Genomic DNA, 26,281 nt, shown 5'->3' with positions numbered 1-26,281 from the left:
CCCTTCCTTTGAAAATGGTGTGGGAAAAGGTGATACAGTGCAGTATATCTCTGGCAGATATACTTATCTCAAAGCTGCAGTATTTTCCTGGCTGTATGGAATCTCTTAAATAGAAAAGAATTATATCTTGGGTGAAGAGAAAGTCTAAACAAGTAGTGGAGCTGAAAAATTTCTGCAGCTGAGTATGTGAACCTGATGTTCCTCTCCATCAGATTGAAGCCTGCACGGTGTATGCCTGCGTGAGGAGCAATGGGTCCCAGATCACCACTGTGGAAGATGAGCCAAAGCAGCTGTCAGCACCCATTATTCACATAATTGGCTCAAGGTACTGTGCTATAGGTGGCTTTCATGTATCAGGGACATTTGTAGCCAGAACGGGGACCAGAAAGTAAAGCTGTCTTCTCAAAATTGAGTAATGTGCATGAAAGAATTCAGTATGCACTTTGAAAACGTTTTCGGTGGTTGTTATCTTTGGTCTTGGAGATTTTTCGCTGAAAGATCAATCAAAGAAGTCTCATCCTTGGTTGATTGTACATACCCATTTGGGTATCACTGTGCTGTGATAATAAATAAGGCATAAGTGGAAATAGTTAAGAGAAGAAGTGTAGTGGAATGAAAATTATCACATTCTGCTGTCAGTTAAGAAGAAGAAGATTAATGTTCAGGGAGCAATGCGATGCTGATAATGGAAACTTAGAATAATTCTTGGTAAAAAAAAAGTCACCTATCACAGCAGTAAGAATTAGTAAGCTATCTGAAAAGGTGTGCATATCTATGTCTCCTTGAACCACTGTTTGCAAACTGCCTATCCTCTACATCCACAGGAATGGGCAAACTTCTCAATTGGAAAGGGAGCATCAAATTTGCAGTCTTTAGAAGCAGCCAAATAGTAGCTTATACAATGATTATTTGGGAGTTAATATCTTCCAAATACAAAGTAAAACTCAGCTTGCAAACCCATTTTTCAGAATTACACCAACAGTAAAGCAGTTAACCTCCTGTGTTTGTGTTATTGTTCCTGTGATATTCGCCTTTTGGTGGAGTATACTCATTAGCAGTGTTTCTTTCATCAAAAGAAAATAAGATCTTTTGAAAATAACTAGTATCTAACAACTGAGCCTTCAGAAGTGGCCAACAGAATGGAGTTGCTCCTCCAGTCTCTTAAGGACTTCTGCTTCCTGTTTGCTATTTGTATGTTTTGCTTGAATTGAGCATTTTTCTCTGTATAAGGGTGAAATTAAGCTTGCTATTTTTCTGTCACACATATAGATACAGTCAAAGCTTATTTGATGATAAGAACCCAATTCAGGATCTCATCTTTTGCCCTTGGCTTTAACTTATGTATGCCTTTGTCTGTACTGTCTGTACTTGTCTGTACTGCAAACACGTATGCATGTTTCTGCTATTATATATAGACTAAATATGTCATAACACATGAATGCAAAAGGATCAAAAATGCCTTCCTACTTTATAATCTGCTCAGCCAGAAACAGACTATGTTTCTACACTGCCTTTTCCTACATGTCATATTATCATCAGCTGTTCTTATATCCCAAAAGAATACTAACTACTGATCGATTGCCCGGACATGTCTGGCCGTGGCCTACATGTGCCCCGGGTAGTTCATTTATTTGCCACGGTGGATTTGCTAGAGTGGAATTTAATCAATAGCTAATTCATTAATTCTGGTCCTCGAGTATGTAGGGATTGTGCAGTATAAAAATGACTGGCTGGCTTCAGCTTTGATTGAAATATGACAAACACTGCAGCTGACGGCCTTGGCAGTTGCTGGGCTGAATATGAATTTTGCTTATTTATCCTACATAAAAGAAAAAGCTTGGGCAAATAAAAGCCCCGTTTGTGTGGACAAGAGGACATTTTAATGCATATCTGTCATCAGAGAGCGAAAAAAGGCTTTTCTAGAGTATAGGCTCATGGGATACCTGTTATATAATAAAGCCTGTGCAGTTTATCGTCTTTAATTGGAATCATGACGTTTTTCCCCTCTTCTGAATCAGTTTGGGGGGCTGTATTATTGATGAGAATGCTGTAGGATAATGTCTTTGTAGCGCTCACAAATAATTGTTTTAAAATTTGCCTCAAGGTACTACATGACAGAAATTATAATTTCACTTACAAACTTAGAAGTCTTCCTGATAGCAGCTCCATCCACACTGTTCTAATGAAGGTTATACCACCAGAGCCATTATAAATACCTTACTTTTTCACCCCTTAATAACTCAGCTTCAGGCTGAAACTTGGCACAAAAGGTCGCAATCCTGATATAATTATTTTATAATGCCAGATTTCAAATAGAAGACAGTGTGGCACCCAATCTTGGAGTCCTAAGTCAGGTCCCGCTTTGCTGTGTTTCTTGCCTGCATTTAGGGATTTTTGGGGGGAGAGGTTGCACTGACCATGTTTAGGTAGAAGCAAATGCCACTGAAATCAGATATGCTTTCGGTTTGTTTTGTTTTCAATTAAGACCTCAGGATTTGACTCTGTAGACAAGTATTGTATTTTATCACACAGTTTAGAAAGTTCTCAGAGTACTGAATGCATGTGGATACTGACTGAAAGTTTGGGTAGTGGATTTAATTCTCATGGAAAGTAGTGTTGGAAACTAGTTAATTCCACTTTAAAACACTCTTCTTCTTTCTCTTTTTATTTGTTACAGCAATTCTGTTGCATGCCTGATTGATGGTTCAAAAACACCATGGCCTAATCTAGGCAATCTAGAGAAAATCCTTCACAGGTTCATGAAGAGAGGGCCCTTTAAGTATCTTGGGGGGAACCAGAAACCCTGGACAGGGTGTAATGGAAAGCTCAAAGAAAATAAGGCCGTGGGAGAAAAGTTGGGTGGATTCTTTGGCTTGGTGTTCAGTATCATGGGACTTTACAAGGTTACTGTATCTGCTGCTGCTTCTGGGTGAATGAGGATGAGGAATTATTTCTAATGAACATGCTACTGAAAAAGATTTTAAGAAAAAATGGATAAAACATAGCAACAAATTATTGGGATTATGGTATTTTCTCATGAGTTCTAAAGGAAATAAATATGAAGTGTCAAACTGCTGTGCCATGTTAAAAAGCATTTAAATTGGCCTCCTCCCTGGACAAATGGAAGGTGAGAAAATACAGTGCAGATTTCAGCAAAAGAATATTGGGAACTAAAGACCAGGGAATCTGATTTTCCATACTGTGCAAATGTTAGTGAGCTAGAAGACACCTGATTGGTATTCCTACTGTCGTCATAGGAAACACAAAGCACTGAAAGGTTTCTCCAGGAAGTTTGTAGGAGCAGCAGTGATGTAATGCCATTTATCAGAGTGTCTGGACTGTGTCATACTGCCTTCTCTAATTGTGTCAGCCCTGCACACCCCATGCAGCAGGTACTTAACTCCTGTGCAACAGTGCTGCAGCAGTTGCTCAGTATGTGTGATCTCCTGATGAGGGATATATTTTACCCACTAGTCATTCATAATAGCAGTGTTCCCTATCTTAAGATTGTCAGGTGAATCTTGTGGGTTTGGGTTTTTTTTTGTTTGTTTGTTTGGTTTGGTTTGGTTTTTTTTCTAATTCCAGCTCCCAAAAAGTAAAGTCATTAAATCTTTGATTTTTTAAATTTAATTCCTGCATGTGATGAGACTAATGGAACATTCATTATCATGACTCTGAAGTGAAGCCTTGATATATCTTAAAATGTCACTGTTAAACCTTTCCTACTGTATTGAGAAAAAAAAAGAAAAATCAGGAGTCCTTTTCTGCCTTATAGGCACTTGGAGCTGGGAAACCCCAGAAGTTTATTTCCAAAGTCTTTTTTATCAAAATATATCTGAAGCATTATCAAAATTTAAAAATACTGTTATTTTTCATTGATTGAAAAAAAAAAATCTACCTGAAAATGTCAAAAATAATTGTCTTTACATTCTTGAGCCAAATGATTTTACTTTGCTCTCCTTCACAAAAGCAAATACACTTTCATGGATCAATTTGGAATTGTTCTTTATCTCCTGAAAGTGCTTTCATGGACTTGCAGTCTGAAGCAGATTGTTTATGTGAAGCTGGCTAGGCTGCCTTGCCTGCATCAGTATTTTCACCTCAGTGGCAGCAGTGGGACTCTTCCAGCATAGGAACTTCCATAAATGGCAGACACTTGGAGTGTCCTCTGGACAGACAAGGATTATACCCCACCTCTGTGGTGTTGCATGTTTTTTGTCTATGCCAAAAATTTGTGAGTCTGCTTCTGCAGGTCAGGCTGTGGGCGCTTTCCGGGGTAGACACAGCTCCAGTGGATCCCACAGGGAGTGGCTGGGTAGAAGGAGAGGACAGGCAGGCTCTGTCCCCGTGTTCCTGCAGCTGTGTCAGATGCACCACACACGGCACAGCTGCCTGCACACTAAAGCGCCCATCGTGTCCCATTAAATCTGCACCTGCTCAAGAAGATTTTCAGCTCAGCCTTCAGATGGGGCATGTCAAAAGGCCTCTGCAGTACCATGAAAACCCTGCTGTTCTTTTCTGAGCTGAGCTGTGTTGCCATGATTTGCTGTGGGTGGCAAGCATCAGAAGGCTTAGGCATCACTGAAAGACCCATAAAATTGTGAAAGAGTCTGCTTGTCTATGAGCCTCTTCTGGAAGGTCATACTGAGCCTTACCTTGTTGGCACTGGTCAGTGAATTCCCATTCCACACATTTCCTTGTTCAGCTGCAGTTTTTCTTTATATCAGGCTACGTTCACCCCAAGTGTGTATCTATCAAACAATAATAAAGTGATTTCTTTTTAAAGGAAGGAAATACATACTACGCTCTGCCGAAAAGGCAAAATGTTTAAATAAATGTTCTAATTCTTGGGCCTAATTTTAAATTATATTTGAGAGAAATATGACTTGAAAAACTGCAAAAAACTGGCACAATACTCTGAAAATATACTCATGAGGGTATGAATGAAACTTGCAGAAAGCAAGTCATTCAAAAATATGACTGGGAATGCTTCCTTTGCTCCTGTGATCTATTCTGTGCAAAGACCAGGAGAGAGTTGCAATGGCATCTGTAAAGGTCAAAGTACTGCCCTTCTTTTCCTTTTCTTTTTACTGCTTTTTCCTGAAGTTTGTACAATGTATTTTCCTGCTTTTCTGTTTTTAAGCGTAACATTATTTAAATGTGATGACTGCATTTGTGTTATGTGTTCACATGTATGTGGTAGAATAGGCAGAGAATAGAAAATATCAATGGATGGAATATGGAATTAAATCTATGATTCAGGTGAAGACCTTGGAATGATAATGGCAATTCTACAAGCCACCTGTGAATTTATTCCCCCATAGGTGGAATTCCTGGTTTGCAAAGCCCTATTGCAGTGTGTATTTCTCTGTTTATACCTCAAGCAAGTGAAATAATAGTTCACTTATTTTTATTCTGTTAAGGTGTCAAAGTTTATCTCAGCAGCTGCTGTTTCACTGTAGCATTTTCACTTCAAATTAATGCTAATTTCTGATGTCACTGGCATTCTGACAGTGACTGTGTAACTGGGACATGGAGATTAAAAGGAGGTACTTGGACCCTAACTATGTAGTGTTGTCAGTCCCCCTTTTGATCTGCATGTAATATTGGGATCTCCTTTTCTCTACCCAGAGAGTCACAGTGAAACGAATTTGTGTCTTATGGAAGACTCTGCAGTGATTACACAAGAAATTAAGCATTCATTTGAAATATCAGTGGAAAATTTATATTTTTGTTTCAAATGTCTCTTTTTTTTTTTTCTTGATTTATCATAGCCCTAAGTGAGTTTTTCAAGGAAATAACTACACATTTTTAGCAGTGATAGGCATGCTACAGCTGAGCATGATTTAATATCCCTTAAGATATTTTCTTCCTTAAACTGATAATGGTCTGATATCAAAGCTGAAATCAGCTACAGGATTTTGTTTTACAGACAGTCTTTGCAGGCTGCTGCAGGGATTCTTTTACAGTCAGTCAGAAGTCTTGAGTCTTAGTCATGATCAACACTTCAATCTTTTACTTTTAATTTAATGTCAATGAAAATATTTAAGTACAGAAGGGAACTAGTGCTTACTGATGCTATAATGATTTTCAATTCTATGCTGAAGAATTCATCTCAAAGCAACATTCTTTTTTTTTTTTTTTTTTTAAACAAGGGAAGGGCAAGATTAAGACAAACCTGTTCTAAGTGATGGCTGAGCACAATGTGAGTAAACTGCACTGGCAAAGGCACAGAGGGAAAGGAGTTATGAAATGAAAAGAGTCAAATGCTAGAGAGTTATTACACATAACTTTCCAGAAGTGGGAATGAGATGTCATTTAAACAGCAACATTTCAGGACTTTGATTGTGTGTGTAATTAGCTTTCATGGAGTATTACCACATATTGACACTTTTTAGAAACTTTTAGACCTTTGATCTGTGGAATTTGCTATACAGAAGAACATTTTGTAAACTTCAAAATGTTTCACTCCATGTGAACTAGTGTAAAAAGGAACTGCTATGTGCTGATCATTTAATATAAGTAGCTATAGAGGCATAAATACATCCAAAAGTTGAACAGGAGTTGATTTTCTTATTGCAGATCTCTTCAAATCAACTGGGCATCGCCAGGACAGCCAAATGGCATTATCCTGGGATATGAACTCCTACGTAAAGCATGGCAGAAGTGTACTTCATTGAAAACTCCAAGGAGCAGCAGAAGTAATGGAATGTGCATCTCATTAGAATGTAAAAAGAATGAAAATATCTGTGGAGAAGTGTGTTATCGTCCAGAGTTGGAGGTACTTCTATATCCTTAAGTTATTTATATAATGAAAAATAATATTTTTAAGAAGAGGTGTGTACACCAAACCTCTAGTTATCAGAGAAAAGGAAGTGGAGTGTTCTGTTTCTTTTGATACATTAAAATCAAGGCTCTGATAGATATCTTGAAGTTCTTTAAAATCAACTATGGATATCTGAGCTCATTACAAGGATAGCTGTGCGTGACTCAGCTGATGACAAGTGATTATGCTATTTTAAGTCTTTGTTTGTTGACCTTATTTTTTCCTTTTGGTAAGCATTTATGAATGTGTTCATTAACACTTTGGTTTGGTGCAGTGTTGAAGTGAATCTCCAAATTGTTTTCATTTATAACATGCTGGTTAAGGGTAGAAGTCATTTTAACACATGTAAATTGAAATCCCTGCACAGGAAGCTAAGTCAGAATCTGTTTCAAAAACCCTTCAAATATGTTGCAGGTCTGGATGGGGACTTTCATTTCCCAACTACAAGGACCACTTAACTCCACAACATCAAACTTCCGAAGTTTCTTTCCTTCAGAAAGCTTTGCTTCATGTGTATAGTGCAGATGTTCATCCCAAGAATTCAGGCTGTATAGGAGTTCCCAAGTAAATCACACAAGCCATGGATAATAAAGTTTGAGGAGTGTCACCTCTTGAGTCCATTGACACAGTCCCATTGCAACAAATTCCATGGTGGATACGTAGATCTCAGGATGTTCTTTAGCATCCTCCTTGGGCCAGTTGGCACCCAATTAGGAGGAGCTGTTGACTCTTTCTACAGCTCTTTCAACAGTGAGGCCCTGCAGAGAGACCTCAGCAAATTAAGAGAGATGGGCAACCACCAACCTTACGAAGTTTAACAAGGGAAAGTGGATTCTGTACCTGGAACAAGACAACCCCTGTACACATGTGGTAGTTCATATGGCTCCTTTAGCATAAAGTCATTGCACTTGACCACGACAAGGCGGCAGGAAATTTCTAGGTGTATGCAGGATTTGAAAAACACTAGCAAATCTATAAAGTTTATCTCTGTGTGAGGAATCATTCCTCAAATCCTGCATGGCAAATTGTGGTTATTAACATGGTTTGCTGGGTTTTTTTTCTTACTCCTCTTAAATTATTCCTTGGCTAAATGCTTAATGATCAGATTCTTCAGTAGACAAAATCTATTTAGATTCAGCTACAAGTGGATAACTGTTACATGACAATGATGAGCAAGTCTGAATGGAATCTATTGTGATTTGTCAGAGACATTTCTAAATTATGGCTATTTTCAGGTTAATCTTCATATAAGTTCCTGTTTAGGAGTAGGATCAATAGCATAGCAGGAGTCTGTAATGGTTTTTATTGACAAATGAGGTAAAAAACTCTTAGTTTGAAAGTAAGATTTAATGTCATGAAATAGTGTCTCTATTTGTCAAAGACATCATCACATGTTCTGTGACTAAAGCAAACAATATGTATTCACAAGATTCCCTGTCAGACAAGACAGTAATTAAGGGACTGAGTTATTTGAGGGGTTCAAATCAAAATATAAATTATTCCAGCCAACATGGCTTAAGCTTTTGAATTCCCTTGAAAGCACTACTATATTAAATATAAGTATTTCTGAAATCTTGCAAGAGAATTATGGGCAGCCCTTTTTTCTAAAAGGTAAAATTATTTATTTCAGGTTTTGGGCATGGTAGACTTTTACTACCTCTTGCATGTGCATGAATTAAAATTGTATTAAAATAGTTTTAGAAGTTTTCGTCTTCATTTTTATTTTTTCAGTCTTCATACATTTACGGTAACTTTGAGCTTGGAGAGTGTTCATTTATTTTTATAGCTTCCTGGCTTTCTAATTTTTTCTAAGTAATTTTACATTATATTGTTCTAATGGTCTCTCTGTATTCTCCAAGACTGTGGTTAGGAGAGGGTGCTATTTGTTAAGTAATGGATATATAATAAATGACTGGAAAGTCCACAGGAAACTGAAGCGCTCATGCATAAAATGCCACTGAGTAATTTTTGTGGGTGAGTTTATTAAAATTCCCTTCCCAGTGCTTTGTCTGGTTTGCTACACATATCCACACTAGCCACCCAAAATGTCTGTAAGAGACATCTACAGAGCTCTTAGTGCCTTTTGTGCTTTTTAAACTTGAGTCTGTGACAGGGACAACATAAGACAGTGGCAGCCTCTCACATTTTTATAGAATTCACAGTCAGGCTCTGTGCTGGTGTTTGTGGTCCTTGGATTTGACAGTCTGCTGGACAGAAGTGAAAGGCAGCGCTGACCAGTGTGTGCTTGTTCCAAAAGCCTTTTATCCCAGTGCCAGCTGCACTTCATAGAAGCACAGAATGGTTTGCGTTGGAAGGGACTTTAAAGGCCATTTCATTCCAACCCCCTGCCATGGGCAGGCCCACCTTCCACTAGACCAGGTTGCTCAAAGTCCCATCCAACCTGAACTATTCACCATATATTGATTGTACTGTCAAATGTGAAGAGATGCTACTGAGAATTAAATTGTGAGCAGCTTTAGTAATATTCAGATCCAGAATAAGAAACAAGTTTTTTGATGATAGACTGGTCAGCAAAAGTAGATAGTTGTATATAAATAGACAAATAGGTTGTGGAGTTCTCACTTTTGCTTTGAGTCACTTATTGCACCTTGTTTACAAGACAAAATCTGGATCTAATTTCCCTCTTACAATTGTCTTAAATTAATGAGTATAAAGTGATGGAAAACCAGGCCTATTATATAAAATTATTTCAAGATATATCTATGCTTATTTATTAATCTCTCCTTACGGATTTATGGATTACATTTGGCATCATCAGCTTGCTATTGTAAGGCACTACAGAAAAAGAGGGATTTGTTATGATTCAGCTACATAAGAGATCTCCAAAATTTAATCCACTCCAGTAAAAGAAATACCAGGGTGTATTGTCAGTGTGCAGCAGAGTGGGATGCAGGGGCTCTTCATCCAACACTGGCTGAGCTGGGACCAGCCAAGAGGTGCAGCTCTGTGAGAAAGGCAGTGGGAAGCAGCCTGGCTGGCAGGCTGCACTGCTGTGTGTGTTCTGCACTTGGGATCCAGGCTAGAGCCTCTGCTCAACACTGTGGTCTGCAAATAAACCAACTTGCTCCGAGCCATCTGGGGAATCTCTGAAAGGGCAAGTGGCCTTTTCACTACAAGGGACATGTGTACATGTACATTCATGGGCACAGGCACTGATATTAAGCCCAGTGAAGACCAAACATTTCATCTCATCCTAAAAATTCTTTGCATCAGATCCCTATTTCTTTTTTCTAGTTGTTATCCAGTTTTCTGCTTCAATGTTAGGATTCTTCCTTATTTTAACTAAAGCTAACACGTTGTTCCTAGTATCCTTACTCTGGTGTTTAATCAGACTTGCATGGATTTATTCTTTGAACACAGAAAAAATTTGGAAATATTTGTGGGTGTGTGTATTTTTGCAGAAGAACTGAAAATACACTCTGATATTGAATTTTGTCTGCTGCCAGGAGGATTCCTATGTCCTGTGGACCTTTTACAGTGACAAACTGCTGCTTGAGTATTCCCAAGTTGTCAGAATTGTCAGTCTTTCTCTAGCTGTTTTCAGTAAGATGTGATCCAGAATTCTACCCTTATGTGAAGTCTCATGACCATGAGGTTTGCAGAGATACTTCAATTAACAAGGGAGTGTGCCTGAGTTTCACCCATCAGGCAGCATAATCTCAGTATCAATAGGAAAAGCATTCCTGTATTATCCATGGAGGTACCAAACTCTGCATCTGTTTTTACTGACATCCTGAGGTGAACTCTGAAAATAAGGAGACAGGTACAAAAAAATGTAATTAAAGGAGTGGCATAAAGGCTAATGATTTCTGTTTTCTTTTCATTGTGAGTCTGAACACCAGTGGTTAAAAGGGACCCAACTGAAGGTGTTAATACAGCTTTAGCACTTTTTATTTTCAGGTGCAACAAGCTGTATAAATCTGCAGTTAATGAACTAATCAAATAAAACTGACATTAATAGGAAGTACAGGCTTACACCTTTACTATTGTAATTAATGTGCTATTTATTAAAAACACCAGCAGGACTCTTTTTTAAGGACAGGAGGAGTGAAACAGTGGCTTGATAGCCAGGTTCAAAAGCTGTCAGCAGTGAAAAGTAACACATCTTGATACTGGTGAAAGGTATCCCATCAATATTTATGCAAAATTTACTATTAATGTTAGCAATATTGTGCAAATTCTTTTCAAGTTTTTTCAGGCATAGAGAACCTTTAAAAATATTACACTTCTTGTTGTGACACACCTGAAAGACAGGAAATGAAATTCATTTTAGGAAGATAATACATAGTGATTTGTAAGAGAATAACTATAATTTCTGCTCATGGATTTTAGATCTAAGTCTGTATCAATTACCAAAAGAGAACAACAGTTTGAGAAAAGAAATGTATGAGTGAGTATACTTAGCTAAAAAGGGTGTCTTTATAGATTCAGAGATAATTTAAGTAAAAAAAAATGAGCCTTGCTAATTTAAAATATTCTCTCTCACATGAGAACATGATGGGTCAATCATTACTCTGGTGTTTGCTCCACAGGCAGAAATTTTTAATGAACTCCTGTAGCTAATAGGAATTCCTGGGAGTGTTTTGTGAATTGCTATTTCACAAAGTGGCCCTGGCAGCAAGCGTTTGACAAGAAGGATAAACATGGCTGCCTAGCACATCTGTTTATTTGAGTAAATCAGGCTTAGCTCAACTGGCATGTGTCCATAAGGCCAGATAATATCCTTCAGCAAAATCTTCAGCAAGCAGAGGGATCAGAGATGACACAATTGTAATTAAAAGAGAGTTACTTAGATAAGTATGGAGTATTTTTAAAAATTGTTACAATACTGTGTAATCCTGCCTGCCAGATTTGATATCTAGTACTCTGTGCTAGTGTCATGGCTGACTGGGCCTTTCTCAGGCATCATAATAAGCCTTCCTTTGTGCCCAACCCTTCCCAGTCCCTGTGCTCCTGCATCATGGTCCCTCTCTGTGCTTGAGTGGGAAGAGAATGACAGGATTGATTTGTGAGTTACTTTGTGAAGTTACTGATATTTTTAAGGGCTCCCGTGACAGCTAAGGATGAACATCTTGTATCATTCCGTGGATAGTAAAAATCTGGTTACAAGGGGTATGTTGAGCATTCAACTCTCTTTACAAGGGTGAGATCTCCAACCTGTCTAAAATGCTGGCAGCACTGTATTTGTTCACTCCAGGGCTTCTGCTTCCATGTACAGGATAACACCGCCCAGTTGGGGCTGTCACATTTAGATGTAAGAGGGTGAGCTCATAATAACCTTTTGCCACTGTAACTTTCAATCCATCTGCTTTTCTTCTTTTTCTATGATGCAATTTTGGTATTACTCAAATGGTTTTGGGATTTTTTATGGATTCATAATGCAGAATCCTTGGGTTGCCTATTGATGCAGATAGAAACTATCTAGAAGACTGCCAAAAAAGTGTTCTTTAACAATTTACAGCTGACTGCAGAGGATGTTATGAAACTACATAATAAAAGCACCAACTTTTGGTTGGTAATGCCAGATGAGAATCTGAATGTGTTCTAGAACTGACTGGGCCCCTCTTTGGAAACTCTGCATAGATTGTTGAGAAATACTGAGGATCTTATGTATTTTTAACAAGAGAAAGTAGCTGCTGAAACTTCTGTAACACATCTGGATGTGCAGCTGGGGATTTTGTGCAGGAATTGAGGAGGAAAAGGAGAGACACCAATAATAATATTAAGGAAATCTTACAAACAGTGTTTCAAACTGAATGCTACAGAGTCAGTACTAAAATGGCCCTCCCAGTGTCGGTATGAAATATGCAGAGCAGCCCTTTCTACGGAGGATTCAAAAGGCAAGTGGCATTTCTTAAAACTGGAAGCATCTCATGGAAAGTAAAATGGCTGCTCAAACATTTGAGCCTGGATAAAGCCAAAGATGTGCACCTTTCTTTATCTGAAAGGTGGAAAGACTGTGTTCAGGTGAAATTTGAGTGATGGCCATCAGTAAAAAGAATTTAAAAGGGGATGACAAATTAAATCCATGAAAAGAAGAGGTGGTATTGGGCCGGAGATACCAGACAATCCCAAGGGGTATAAATTGGGACCTAGAATGCCCAAGGAATGTATGTTTGGCCTCCTTTCACTCAGGCAGGTACAGAACTTCTGACTGCTATCTCAAGCTCAGGTTGCAGTAAAATGGACAAGACGAAGGGCATTTTTATAAATGTTGAGAACTGTTGCTAAAGGTGACCTATTCTGAGCAAAATGGCCCAACAGGCCTTGGGTTTGTATTTTTAAGAATGCTTTTAAGCCACTTGGAACACAGAGTGACCAGGTAAACTTTTAGATTTCTTTGGAGCCAATTGTAAATGAAGAAAAACTCATCCTGGAGTGCATGCCAGTCACTGCAAAATATCCAAAAGCTAGGAAGCAGAGAAGAGTTGTAAAGCAGAATTTTATTTGACATCTTAGCTAATGATCTGGAAGAAAGAACAATAGGTTAATTAAATTCATGGATTGGGTTATATTACCAGTAACAAAGTGAACAGCAAAATAATATAATAGTGCCTTCTGAGATCCAAAATTCCTGAAAATGATGAAATTCAGCTACATTGGTAGTCTAAAATAGATGCTGAAGGAAAAAGTGCATTGGAAAAGCAGAAAACAGTGTCACAATCCAAAGCATATAGTTATGAAATCTAAAAATATAATGAGGAAACAGGGACCTCCTGATGCTTATTGTGGGTTACCTATTGTTTAGGATGTTAATTGTGGGTTACCTATTGTTTATGTATTGTAAATTGTAACTAATACTCCCAAGAGTCATGGAATAATGGCCATTCAAAAGTGAACAAAACAAAGCATCATCTTTCTGAAGTCAAATAGAGTTTACAACATTAGAAAACAAATATTTTTTAATATATTTTTATTAGCATTATAATTATAATACAAAAGAGATGCCCTGAGCTTATTATTATGTATTTTATAAGTTTTTTCTCAAGTTAAAGTACCTAGGTGAACAAAAGATCCTTCAGAAGAACATTTTCTTTCTTTCTTGCTAAGCTAACCCTGATTTGGGACATGGTAAAAGTCAGTAGTGGAAGAGGTCCATTTAGAAAAAAAAACAAAGGAGGAGCTCTGCTATAACATCTCTGCTCTCCTGGCAACTCCATTTCATGTCTAGCTGGAAGAAGTTGATATAAGTTGCACTGGCTGTAGGTTCCAAGTTTACCATTTTGATGGTTATTCTAATGACTGTGCTGTATGATTTGCTGGGTATTCAGTGTGCCACTCCACTGACACAGGAGTAAGTGTACAAATAAATATTTGATTGTTCAAGCATATAATTTTCTCGAGAGCACCTAGAAAGAAGTCCACAGTTAAAAGGCCTGTTCAAAATTCATTTCCATATAAATTTTATTCTAAAAGAAAAATCCTTATATAAATACTATTTTCTTGAGATCACATTGTCTGAAGAACTTTGGTCATAATTAAGTGTTCGTGTGCTATGGGAAGATAATTCCACTTGATTTTATGTGAAAGAAAACCCAAAAGCTCATGTTGGGAAATACTGTTTTTCAGTTGTAAGGGTTTCATCATAAATGAAAAACAAACAAACAAACAAGAATTGGAAAGAAAAAAAAAAGGGTCAGGTGATGATAGACTAAATCCACTAAATCCACATTGCAATCTACTCCACACTGAGAGACTCAAACAGCCTGCAAGGCATACAAAGATGATTCATATAATGGACTATCTTATTAAGGTGCAGTATGGTTGAAGGCCACAGAATAGCAGCATCCTGTCAGATACACAGTAGTTTATTGAAGTCTGATAATGCTGGAGGGCACAGAATTTTAGCCAAGTTACATTTTATTTGACTTCAGTCCTATTAGTGTCTGCACTAGGATACATATTTTCATATACGTTGTTTTGCCAGACAACACATTATGTTCTGTTTAGCAGATACTGCCTTGTTACGGATCTTCTCTTTTTTTTTCCTTCTTCTTCTTCTTTTTTTTTTTTTTATTACTTCTAGGTATGTTGTAATGGGATTCTGCACAACAATAAACCTGGCTTCCAATGCTGTGAGGACAAGTACATTCCATTTATTCTTAATTCACCAGGGGTTTGCTGTGGTGGGCAGATACATGCTGTGCAACCGAAACATCAGTGCTGTGGTGGTTATTACACCAGAATTTTAGTAGGTAAGAGACAACTCCTTTCCACCACTTGAATGAAAAAAACCAACAAAGTTGATGTATTTGTTACACCAAGGAGAATGAAAACAATAAATGTGAGATTTATCAAGATATATAGATGTCTTCGAGACTTGTGCTCATTGCAAAGAAAATTGCACTCTACCTTCTAAACATGGTATACTCTGTTTATACGAGAAAGGCTTAATTGATGAAACCTGATGATTGGGTCATCTCCTGGAGAACTAATTTATGCCAAACTATACTTAATTGCAGTAAGTGCTGCATAATGGGGAGAGCAGTTCTGCTTAATAGGAACACCGTCAGGCAATTTAGCTGTGAAGTTTTGTTCTCTGCTTGACTTGACCCCACATGATTTTCCATAGCCATTTCTGTTGTGGACCAACTGTTAGCCTTTGGTGTTGATATTCTGGATGACATCACTTCTACTTGTTTTTACATTGTCTAGTCTTTGTTTCTACTAATGTTACTGATCAAAGTATACCTCCCACATGCATCAACTTTGATGGTAATTTATCCTTTTTCTTATTCTCTGAGAGGATTGGGAAGTTTGCCAAAACTGGGCTTCTGTGTTACTGTCCAGAGTTTGGTTTTCCAGTTTGTTGGTGGGTCACTGTTGACAGGAAAGGGAGAAAAAGGGGAGAAGAGATCCCTTTCATGGGGCCAGTGTATAACTCTTTGTAGGAAATTGTCAGGTCAGGAGCTAAAATGCTTCCATTACTCACGAGCTGGCACACATTCTGTAGGCTCAGAAATGCTTGACATTTTGCCAACATGTTTAGCACATCCCAAGTTCTGATCTTTTGAAAAGTAATTAATATATCACAATATTAGAAGGCCTTCCATGATGTCATCAGAAAAGTGCTATCACATGGAAGAACCAGAGAAGTGTATTTTGCTGACCTCATTAATCTCAGTGTACTGAAATGGAGAGATTATACTGTGACCTCTGTCCCCATCCAGTGGTCTGTGTTAACTAGCTTAATGTTGTTTACATCAAGAAAGAAAAGCACAGTGGAACAAAATGTCTTATGTCTGAAAGTAATTCTTGTTCAGTCAGCAGTCCACAAGCATGAAACAGTGAATGTTTGAATATGATTTTAAACAATTTTTTTCCTAAGTATACTTGCTGCATTATTTTTCTATGTTCTAAAGGGCAGCAACATGAATACTGTTGGTCACTTTTTTCTTTTTTATTTTTATAAATATGCTAATAAGCTCAAGATAAATGTTAATGTGGGTCATTCTTTGATAAGGATAACAATTAACTGGTAAGACTGCATAGTAGTTTTCAGAGGGAGAACATTTTCAAGCCTAGCTTGGAATGGAACCCATTTTGAGAGGTTAATGAGAAGGTTACTGATCCTTTGTGTCTTATATCTAATAGTTCTTTAAAAAAACAGTTTTATTTCCAATAGATGTAAGCTACAGTCTGTGTTTTAATACTTTCTCTGTGTAGCAACTAAATTAGCTTCCGAGAAATGCAGGAAAATATGATGAAGTACCTAGATGGATCGTATCTATTGTATTCTAAAAATTTGTTCTCATCTTCTTTTTTGGTTATTATTGACTTTATTTGATTAAGTTATTTATACAGGAAACTCTCTAAGCATACATATTTCCCAGATGTTGTTTGGCCAGCTCAATAGCTTGGGATGTGCTGAAGCATACTGGGCTAGAGGCATGAAGATTACAAATTAGGAAGGCAGAATCTCAGTTTCTGAAATACTAGTGCAAACATCCATCCCAGAACTAAGATGAGAGACAGAACAAATAATGCTACTACCACCCACACACCTCTTTGGCAAGGAATCTGGGGAGAAAGGAAAACACTATCATCTAAGAACACTAAATCATGTTCTCCCTCATCTGTTACAATCTCAGCACATGTTTATTTATGACAAAAGCTGCACTGAGTTTGGAGCTCTCTGTCTCTAATTCCAAACCTTTCATAAGAAAATAACTTGACATGTTTATTTAAGTGAGAAGGATGAGTTTTAAAAGTCCAAACACATTTATTTGATTCAGTATTTTGATTCAGTATTTTGATTCAGGAATCAAAATACTTTAATCAACTCTACTACCCATCTTCAATAGCAAAACAAAACCATACCTCCTTCCAAATGACATTTGAGCCACAGAAAGATTGCAACACAGAAAAATAATAAAAAAATATTGGAACATTGGATCAGCTCAAGTGCACTCACTAGTGAATGAAAATTATTACCATTTATCAACATTTTTGTATCCTTTTTAACAGTATGTACTTTGTTCATAGCCCACAGCTTATTCCACCCACCCCACCATTACAGTGTCAGTCTCATTGACAGTCTTATCCTAAGGTCTTTTCTTGCAAAAGCTGATGATTTTGCTTAAGTAACAGCCAAGTCCACCAATTGTGATGGTGGTATTTAATTTTTAAAGTGAGTTTAATCCTTATATTCTCTGTGAGATGAAGTCCTGAGCGACACTCAAACATGAAAAATGCTTTCAGCATTGTGAATTGATTCATCAAGACAAGTTTGGAATTATTTTGAAGGAGACAAGAAAATTTTTGCAAAGAAAAAGTAGCCAGATAGTTCTGTTAAAAACAGCAAGAATGTGCTCTCTACTGTGCAGCTGCAAGTGCAAACAGCTTTTAGCTCTAGAATTGTCATATGCACAGATATTATTTTCATTGCTCTTCTCAGCTTTGTCTCTGTCATGCTTGTCTTTTGATCTCTTACAGAGTCTTGACCTGAATTAATGAATGCACATTTCTTTAATCATTATTATGAATTAATATAATACTTTTATAGCATTCTAAAGCACCGAGTGATTCTGTGCTTTCACATGGAAAGTTCTGTACATGAAACTATGTGAATCCAGATTTGTTGCCATCTAATGAAAGCCTCTCAGGAATTTCAAGGGCTATAAATGGATAAAATCTTTAATTCTATTCTTATATTGACAGGAGAAGTATGCTGCCCTAATGAAGAGGAAAACAGAGTTTCAGTTGGAATTGGTGATTCCTGCTGCCAGGGAATGCCTTACTCCACATCAGGCAATCAAATCTGCTGTGGTGGAACCCTGCATGACAGTTTCAACCAGCAGTGCTGTGGTGGAAGGGTCATAAGCATGGACTCAGTCTGTTGTGGTGATGAAAAGGAGGGGACTGCATACAGACCTCTCACAGGTAAGTGATAAGTCCTCAAGAAAAAAGGATCTTAATCTTTCTAAATCTCTTGTGACACCAACCATTCAGAAGTGACACACTCAGGTTTAAAGTGTGTGTGCCAATTTGTTAAAATATTTTTGCACTTTAGTCACCTATTTTGCTATACTACAAAATGCTGAGCTTGCAGTACCCTTCTTTGCCTTTGTGGAAAAGCTGCAGGGGTTGAAGAAACCACACAATTCAAAAGGAGTGAATGATCTTTCTTTGTGCAACTCAGCAAACAGGACTGGTCCCCTCTGTGAGGTGGGGACCACCTTGTGCCACCATGCATCCCAGTGCAGGGATTTTCCATGTGCTCTAGAAATGTGGGGTTAGTCACCTGAAACTGAAGATTGCAATGGTGTCTGCTTGGTGGTCTATGTCACTCTCTTGTGTTCATCCCTCACATGGGCCTAAACCTGCTTTAGTTTAAAATTAACAAAAATTTAATCCCCAGCACTACTCACTGGCTCACCTGGTGTATCCCATTAATTTCTTGGAAATTGTAGGAAATTACTTCATCATTCAGAGATACAATCCGAATCCTACTTCCTTATCAAACGCTTGGTGACTATCTGAGGACAGACATTGGAGGTATTATTAGAAAATCTATTCAGATACTTTCATGTGTCTTTTCTTTCCACAGTTATTAGACAAATTATATCCCAGCAGCCTTAGGCTTTCTCAGCCTGACAAAAAGACTTCAGAAACTATGGTGGTGTTAAAAGGGAGCCTGATTTAAAAACACAGAAATAATGAAGGTTTAGTACCCAGCTATGGTTGGTGTACAAAGATGAGTTATGGTGTGAGCCAGTTCGAGCCTCTTGTTTATTTATGCAGCTAAGAATCTTAATATATAACTAAGAATCTGGATCTGAAGGTTGAACTCTTAAAATAAGCTCTGTCTCCATTAACTTTTTGTATTCCCTGGATCCTTCAGTGGCTCTGGTATTAGGAGCACCCTTGAGGGGTGCTGACTGTCAGGATGAGCTAATCAGATGAGTATTACCATGGTTTGTGTGGTTTCCATGCTATCCTTCCCTTCCACTGGCGACTCATGGCGTGAGCTGTGAGCAGCACTGCTTGCATGATTTTAGCCCCCCTCATTGTGATCCCTAATTGTGCTTGATCTACAGCATCCATGCTCTCAATACCAGCTTTGAGCAAGGCCCTCTTGCATAGCCGCGCATTGTGCGGCTGCCACAAGACGGGGCTGGCTCATAAAACATCTCTTTATGTACTTTATTACTTAAACTCTTTTATTTGCCTGCAGGAGCCCTTTAACAAAATCACATTGAATTGACTTTCTCACACCAAATCAAATCTCTCTGGTCCCAGTTCAGTTGTCTTTGTCAATATGTATTTTATAAATGGAGTGAATTAACAGATGCTGTTGGAACAGAACTGCTGGGGTAGCGTTTATGTTTTTACTGCTCTCTCTGGGCAGATGAGTTGTGTAGGAGTGTAATACAGGTATCTTGGGATGAAAGTTATGTTCTTCATTTCAGTATATATGTATTCTTAACAGGTTAACAGGGTTTTTTTTTTCCTTAAATGTATATATTTTAAAAACCTTTATATCTCTCTTTTTAAAATGTGTTTAGCCTAGAGCGCTCAATCATTTACACTATTTTTCCCAAGAATGAGTCGGGATGACATTTTTTTGGCTATTGGAAAAGAAAACAGTGGCTTTTTTCATTGCTCATGGGTTTTCTGTGAGGACTTTATGCTGTGAGCCAGAACAGAGCTGAACACAAATACAGGTTTGAAAGATGAATTAACACCACAACTGAAAGAGATCGTACTCTTTTGCATTAAACATAGAATAGATTTTGTGGTTTCTTATCATATCATATAGATCATGCTCAATTGGTTTGTGCTTAATTTCTTGGAGTAATTCAGCCTTGCTAAATACATCACGAAAATGCACAATCCAGGCACAAAAATCTACCTGCTTCCTATCCTAATTATTGTAATTATTCTAATGGAAAAAATGTTCTTACACAAAAACATAATTTACTTATCATTGGCAAATGGATAAGTAGAATTTTGCAAGAATATGGTAATTGGAAGGCTGATCTCATTGTCTGGAAGGAGAAGAGGTAACAGGGGTGGTTTTATGCAAAAGCTGAATTGCTTTTGAAGCACTGTTTTGCACTTGGCAATGAATGCCATAGCTAAAAATGTAGTGGCAATTTAAAACTTGTTTGAGAGCTTTAAGTCCTTCCAAAAAAAAACATATGAGAAAAACTTGATCGCTATAAGTGCAAGCCTTGTACACAATCTCATTTTGTTGCCTGACCAGTTAAAAATCAGTGTTTTTTTGCTGAATCTAGATCCAAGTTTGCACTGAATGTTGGTTTAAGAGCTTGAATCATAGAACAGTTCTTTTTTGTCATTACATACCTTTTTCAGAGAGTCTACCATGCAAAAAAAAAGAGATTTTCATCTATCCCACATTACTTTTTTTTTCTTTATTTATTAATTTCTCTTTTCTTAGTTTTCCTTTTTCGCCTCTCGTTGGCCTTATTTAGTGGGGTGACCATAGAGACATCTACTGGCAAAGGCTGGCAGTGGTGAACGTGCACTTCCTGAGCCCCACTGCTGCAGTGTGATTATCCCAAGTTCTCTATTTCTGGCTATAAAGGATAATGTCAGCTAAAACCACTCTTGGATTTTCTCTCTCTCTTTTTTTTTTTTTTTTTAAATTTTTTTTTTCTTTTAATGCCACTATACTGAGATCCCAGACTCATGCAAGATGATGCTTTGTACTGTTTTAGTACCTGATCTGTAATAGTTGCAATACCTGCATGTAAGCCAAGGATTTTTGGAGTAGTTTGCAATGTACACTGGCTCTGTATTTTGTTGATCCTCTATTCTGGCTCCAAAGGCTAAGCCTTTTAATACTCATTTTTTCCCTTTTGAAAGCATTGGTTTTGCAGATTTACTAAATTAGTAATTCATCACTCAGCTAGCTTTATAAATTTTTTCAGTTGCTGGGGATGAACATGAAATAATTGTTGACAGAAATCAGTGTTAGCAGGAAGTGTCTTTTCCAGCCCATGGATTTTCTTTTTGCTATAATGCATTACGTGCCTATGAAACATAAATATATAAAATATGACACACGCATTCCAGCTGAGTTACAAACAAATAGTTTAAATTTTGATGTTTTGCTGTATTCAGCAAGGGTTTATAGGAATTTCTGGATCCTTAGGCAATTGAATAAAGCAATTTTTAGAAGGCAAATCAATCCATCAATATTACATGGTCCTATTTTGTTTTTCTTGGAGCATATTTAAAATTGTACATTTGAGGTGTCAAGGTTCAGGAGTCAAGCACTACATGTGATAAATTAAGGAAAGGTCAGAGGCTATGCAATGCAGTTTCAGAAGATTGTCTACCTCTGCTTTTGCAGCTCATTCATGCTGAAGTGATGCACTCTGGGAATTACTACCAAACTCTGCTCTGCAACATCTGCTCTCCCTAAGTGAGTTAGTGCACGTCAGACATCTTTATGTCAGAATATTGCAGTGATGGATGCAGTCTTCAGAAAATGCTGCATAAAAATCTGGTGTGCCGTTCTGGCCATTAAGTGAAATTACTATTTAAATTAATGGCGCTGTCACAGTTTATCTGTGCAAAGAATGAACGCTGATTAGGGTATTAAGTAATTAGCAATTTATCACACTGGAACAAGGTTGATAATAATTAAAGAAGTAATGGTTTACCAAAGAAACTAGAAAGGGAGTCACTTCTTGTTATGTGAGTGAAATCTTGGCTGAAAAATTTAATTCAAAGTTAAACAAAGATGAGGTTCAGAGTGAGAGAATACAGCTTTGTTTGTTTCAATAGAAAAACAGTTCATTATCAAAATTTTAGTTTGCCTGTCAGAAGTCCCTTGGGGCTGTCTGAGTTGCTTATTAGTATTGAGTTGAGTCATTTTCTGCATTAATTCTCTCTTAAAAATTGATAGAATCCTATGACAATTTGGAAAAAGGTTGTGAACAAGAGGAAATATTATACCTCTTGAAGAGCTGGTGATCACAGTTTGCTGTGAATAGAACCAGCCCCGAAAAAAGGTAAAGTATGTAAGTAACATCGCCATTTTAGCCCTTCCAGTGATTGGAATAAAATTTTCTGAATGCTTTAGCAGGATCACACCTTTAAAGATTAATTTTCCTTGTGTATGACTTCTAAGAGAGGTTTGCTGCAATAAATAGCAGTGAAAAAAGTGGCCACTCTTGCACGTGTTTTAAATGCCAACATATGACAGAAATGACGTCAAACACAAACTTTGTAGACGTAACAATATATCACAGTCCTGGTCTTTGTGTGATATCTTCCTAGTTCAACTAGTAATAACATTTATTTCATTGCCAGTTATAGAGGAGTTTGTAGTGTTTGGTTCTGAGTTAAAACTTACCCCTTTCTTTAGACAGTATTGGGTATTTCATGTGAATATGTGGAAAATTGCAGTGGTTATGATCTGCTTTCATTTTAAAAATGAAATTATTAAAACCAGAAAAAAAAGACAGTGGAATTAATTTTGGCAGCTTATCAATTCCACCGTAGAAATGCAAATTATATATAGATACCAACTTCTTGAATGATCATTCTTTGTATTAGATGACTGAAGCTTCACTGTGGGTATTTTCCAAGTTACCCATTCCGTTCTAGGTACCTAATATGAACCATTTCTTTAAAATATAAAAGATGTGATAAATTTTGGAATGCTAAGATGCATTGTTGGAAGATTGCCCATGTGGGGGGGGTGTGAAGAAAACCTGAATAGAAAGTACACGGAAAGCTTTATAATTTTTTATATTCTACAGGAAATTTTTATCAACAATCCATCTCCAGCCCACTGTGGCCTGTGTTGGTGTGGTATTCCATAGCAAAGTTCTATAAAAAGTTCAGGAGTGGTGAACATTGATTGCAGGGCACCCTGTTTATTTCTCTAATTCTTGATTGTTTTCAGTAGGTCTGGAAGTCAGGATGCTTACTTCAGTCACCTCACATTTGAATTTAATCTCACTTTAGCTACATTTGCATAATTCCAGCTGCTGGTTGGTTTATGCCAAGATATATTGTATTGTGAGCTTTCTCCTTTCTTATATAGTTGTTTATTTAAATTTCATATTCAGAGTTTTTGTTTGTTTGTTTGTTCATTTCAGGGATGTTCTGTTGTGGGCAAGAGTACGTGAATAAGTCAGATACCATATGCTGCACAGGTTCCAGTGGTGAGTCCCTAGCACATGTTAGAAAGAATGACCAAGTGCCAGTAAAATGCTGTGAGACTGAACTTATTCCAAAGAGCGAAGAATGCTGTAATGGAGTTGGATATAATCCTTTGAAATATGTTTGCTCTGACAGGATTTCAGCTGGAATGATGATGAAGGTAATTGATAGAAAATCTCTCGGTAGCTCTGGTTTGATGATGGAAAGAGAAATACACTGTTCATAACTATTTTTCTAAAATAGGAATATAAAAACTCTTGTGTGCATTATTCATTTTCACATTACATCCATATTAATACCGAATGAGTTTGCCATGATTGATGTTATTGCAATGAATTCTAAAGGAATTAATAATGATTAGCTGCCTCTGTGAAGTGTTGCCCAGCACCTCAGATTAGTACTGTGGCTAAAAGCTGGCATGCTAACAAGACTGACATGTATAGCCAGTTTCCATTCTGTGACCACTGTTTCTGATGATGTTCATTAAGTGGAAATTAAAATTGGATGGCCAGTTCTGAAGTATAAAAATGCTCTAACATTTCAATTTTGGCAGGCAGTAGGACATGATTCCCCAACCCCCTAAAAAAAAAAAACAACCACAAAAAACCCTCAAAAATAAAAATAAAGCAATTGACATTTTTTAATGGACTTAATCCTGATCCTACAGAAAATCAGTGGCCATCTTGGCATAAATTTCAGCAGTACTAGGATAGGTCCTTTCATGCCTAATGAATTATATAGCTTATTCTCTTTATATTTTAATGTCTGAGTGAACTAAACACATAAAGGCTAATTTGGTGTTTTCCAAAATTGCCCTGTGCCTGTAGGCATGAGACAATTTTGCCCGCAACTCCAAGTTGAATTCAACAGAAATATCAAAGAATTAGCATCTTGGTGTTATACATAAGCTGTAAAAATGTTCTAAATTTTTATTATATCTATGTATATTCTTTTTATAAAATTGTATTTATGTTTATGATAAGAGAGAGAGAGAGAAAGTGAGGAAAAAAAAAGAACATTAGATATTGTGAATTATACAATATGGAAATAAGAAAGATATTGTGGAATTTACCAAATGTATAAGAAAAGTAAAACACCCCATCCTGCCATATGCAGGTGTTCCTATATCCTTGTTGTTCATCTGCTAAGTTAATACAGAACTATTTCTTACATCTTTGCCTTTTCATGTCAAGGTTTTAATGTAATTTCATTTTCAGACTGAATAATTTTCTCCTAGAGAAAATCCAGACGTTGTGATGAGTCAGCTGCAGTTCCTCAATGCATTGTATTAGTAGCTCATGCAAGGAAAAAAATGGCTGAGAACAGGTTAATGAATTCTGGTAGATAACACACCAGATCCCTGCCTTAGGTATAAAGTATAAACAAAGGAAGTGCTTTGTATTTCACTTACCCACAGTAGAAAAGAGATAGCAGTGCTGGCTCTCTGAGATGTATAGATTTACTAGCAGCAAAAGGGCTGATAGTCTGACACATTTTGCAGCTACTTTACATGGGAATCCAATCCATCTATATCCTGCATCCTATATGGATATCTATCACAACATATTTTTTGTGGAAGTGCCAAATTTGGGAAGTTAAATTAGCTGTAGTGTCTAATCAGCTAAGAAGCTAATTCCAATAGATGAATTAAGGAAGCATTAGATATAATCTGTTTGGTTTTCCTTCTGAAGTTTATGACCTAATGGGCAAAAATATTTGTTGCAAATTTGGCAGTACATTTCTTTCTGCAGCAACCTATATTTTATGAGAATTATTGCTCTCTAGCTTATGGTTTGGCAAAAATATTATTTCATGAATTTTAATGGAAAGTTGTGGATGTTCAGTGTATATTTCTTTGAATTGTACTTTATGGGTTAAATCTTACATCTTTATGTTTGCAGAAGTCCTCTTATTGCAGCAAAGCTTCTGTTTAGTAGTGATGTGGCAGAAGATGTGATTTATATAGCCCATGGATAGAGTTCTCAGCCTCAAAAGCTGCCAAGGACTTGCACAGAGCCCTCTTGTGTACTTGGCAAGCTGTGTGAGGGGCTGGGAATTTGCTACTGATTTGCCACAGGATATTGGCCTTTGCAGGAACAGACTGTTCAAATTCTTGGATAAAATCCTGTTGTCATCGATTCTAGACTCTTCTGTTTTCAACAAATCCAGCTATTTGTGCTTCCAGTAATTAAATTTGTGATGCTTTCATCCAAGGACCCTAAAAAAATCTGTTTCTTTTAGAAAGGATTTTAGAAACATCAATAATCAAAGACAGTAGACAGGCCAAAGGCTGAAAGAGTCTCCCATATGCTAGAAAGATCAGTGTACTCAAGGTGGTGGCATGGTTTTTGTGCTGTAAAAAAATAGAGAAATACTAATGGGAGCATTTATAGAGAAAGGAAAACATGAGAAATATATTTAAATTTTCCTGTGTATTCCTTAGGTAAAAGAAGAATGCAAGGCTAATGTCCTTTGCCCTTTATCTATGGAGGAAACAGCACACTGTGGAAAGTGTGACTTTGATCCTAAGGAGAATATCTGTGCATGGATAAAAGGTTCACAGAGTGCTACAGAAACAGAGGTAGAGGCAGGTGTGTGTCTAGCAGAAGAGGAGACTGTCTACACTGGAGGCCCAACACAGTATTCATTTACAGGTAAGGAGAAGTGGCAGACTGTACTGGTGATTTGTTAGTATAGATAATTTACTCTGGAGAAAAAGATGGCCTGAATGCTCTCAGATACCCCATTTAAATGTGAGACAATGTGAAGAAGGACGTGGATCTTCTGGAG

The 26,281-nt window shown here is 37.2% G+C and overlaps 1 protein-coding gene across 5 annotated transcripts in view; it reads left to right on the top strand.

Annotated features, from left to right (window-relative positions):
- USH2A (usherin) overlaps positions 1–26,281 on the top strand; it is a 373,664-nt gene that overhangs the window by 265,528 nt on the left and 81,855 nt on the right. For all 5 annotated transcript variants that reach the window (XM_072927553.1, XM_030269121.4, XM_030269120.4 and 2 more), the window contains 6 exons: positions 213–325; positions 6,583–6,781; positions 14,874–15,042; positions 18,008–18,229; positions 23,428–23,651; positions 25,935–26,145. In XM_072927553.1, the coding sequence (XP_072783654.1) occupies positions 213–325; positions 6,583–6,781; positions 14,874–15,042; positions 18,008–18,229; positions 23,428–23,651; positions 25,935–26,145 (1,138 nt within the window). The remainder of the gene's footprint in view (positions 1–212; positions 326–6,582; positions 6,782–14,873; positions 15,043–18,007; positions 18,230–23,427; positions 23,652–25,934; positions 26,146–26,281) is intronic.

Source organism: Taeniopygia guttata, chromosome 3 (genome assembly GCF_048771995.1).
Source record: "Taeniopygia guttata chromosome 3, bTaeGut7.mat, whole genome shotgun sequence".
In the NCBI taxonomy this organism is placed as follows: Eukaryota; Metazoa; Chordata; class Aves; order Passeriformes; family Estrildidae; genus Taeniopygia; species Taeniopygia guttata.
Note: the sequence above shows the minus strand (reverse complement) of the source record. Positions and strands in the feature narration are given on the sequence as shown.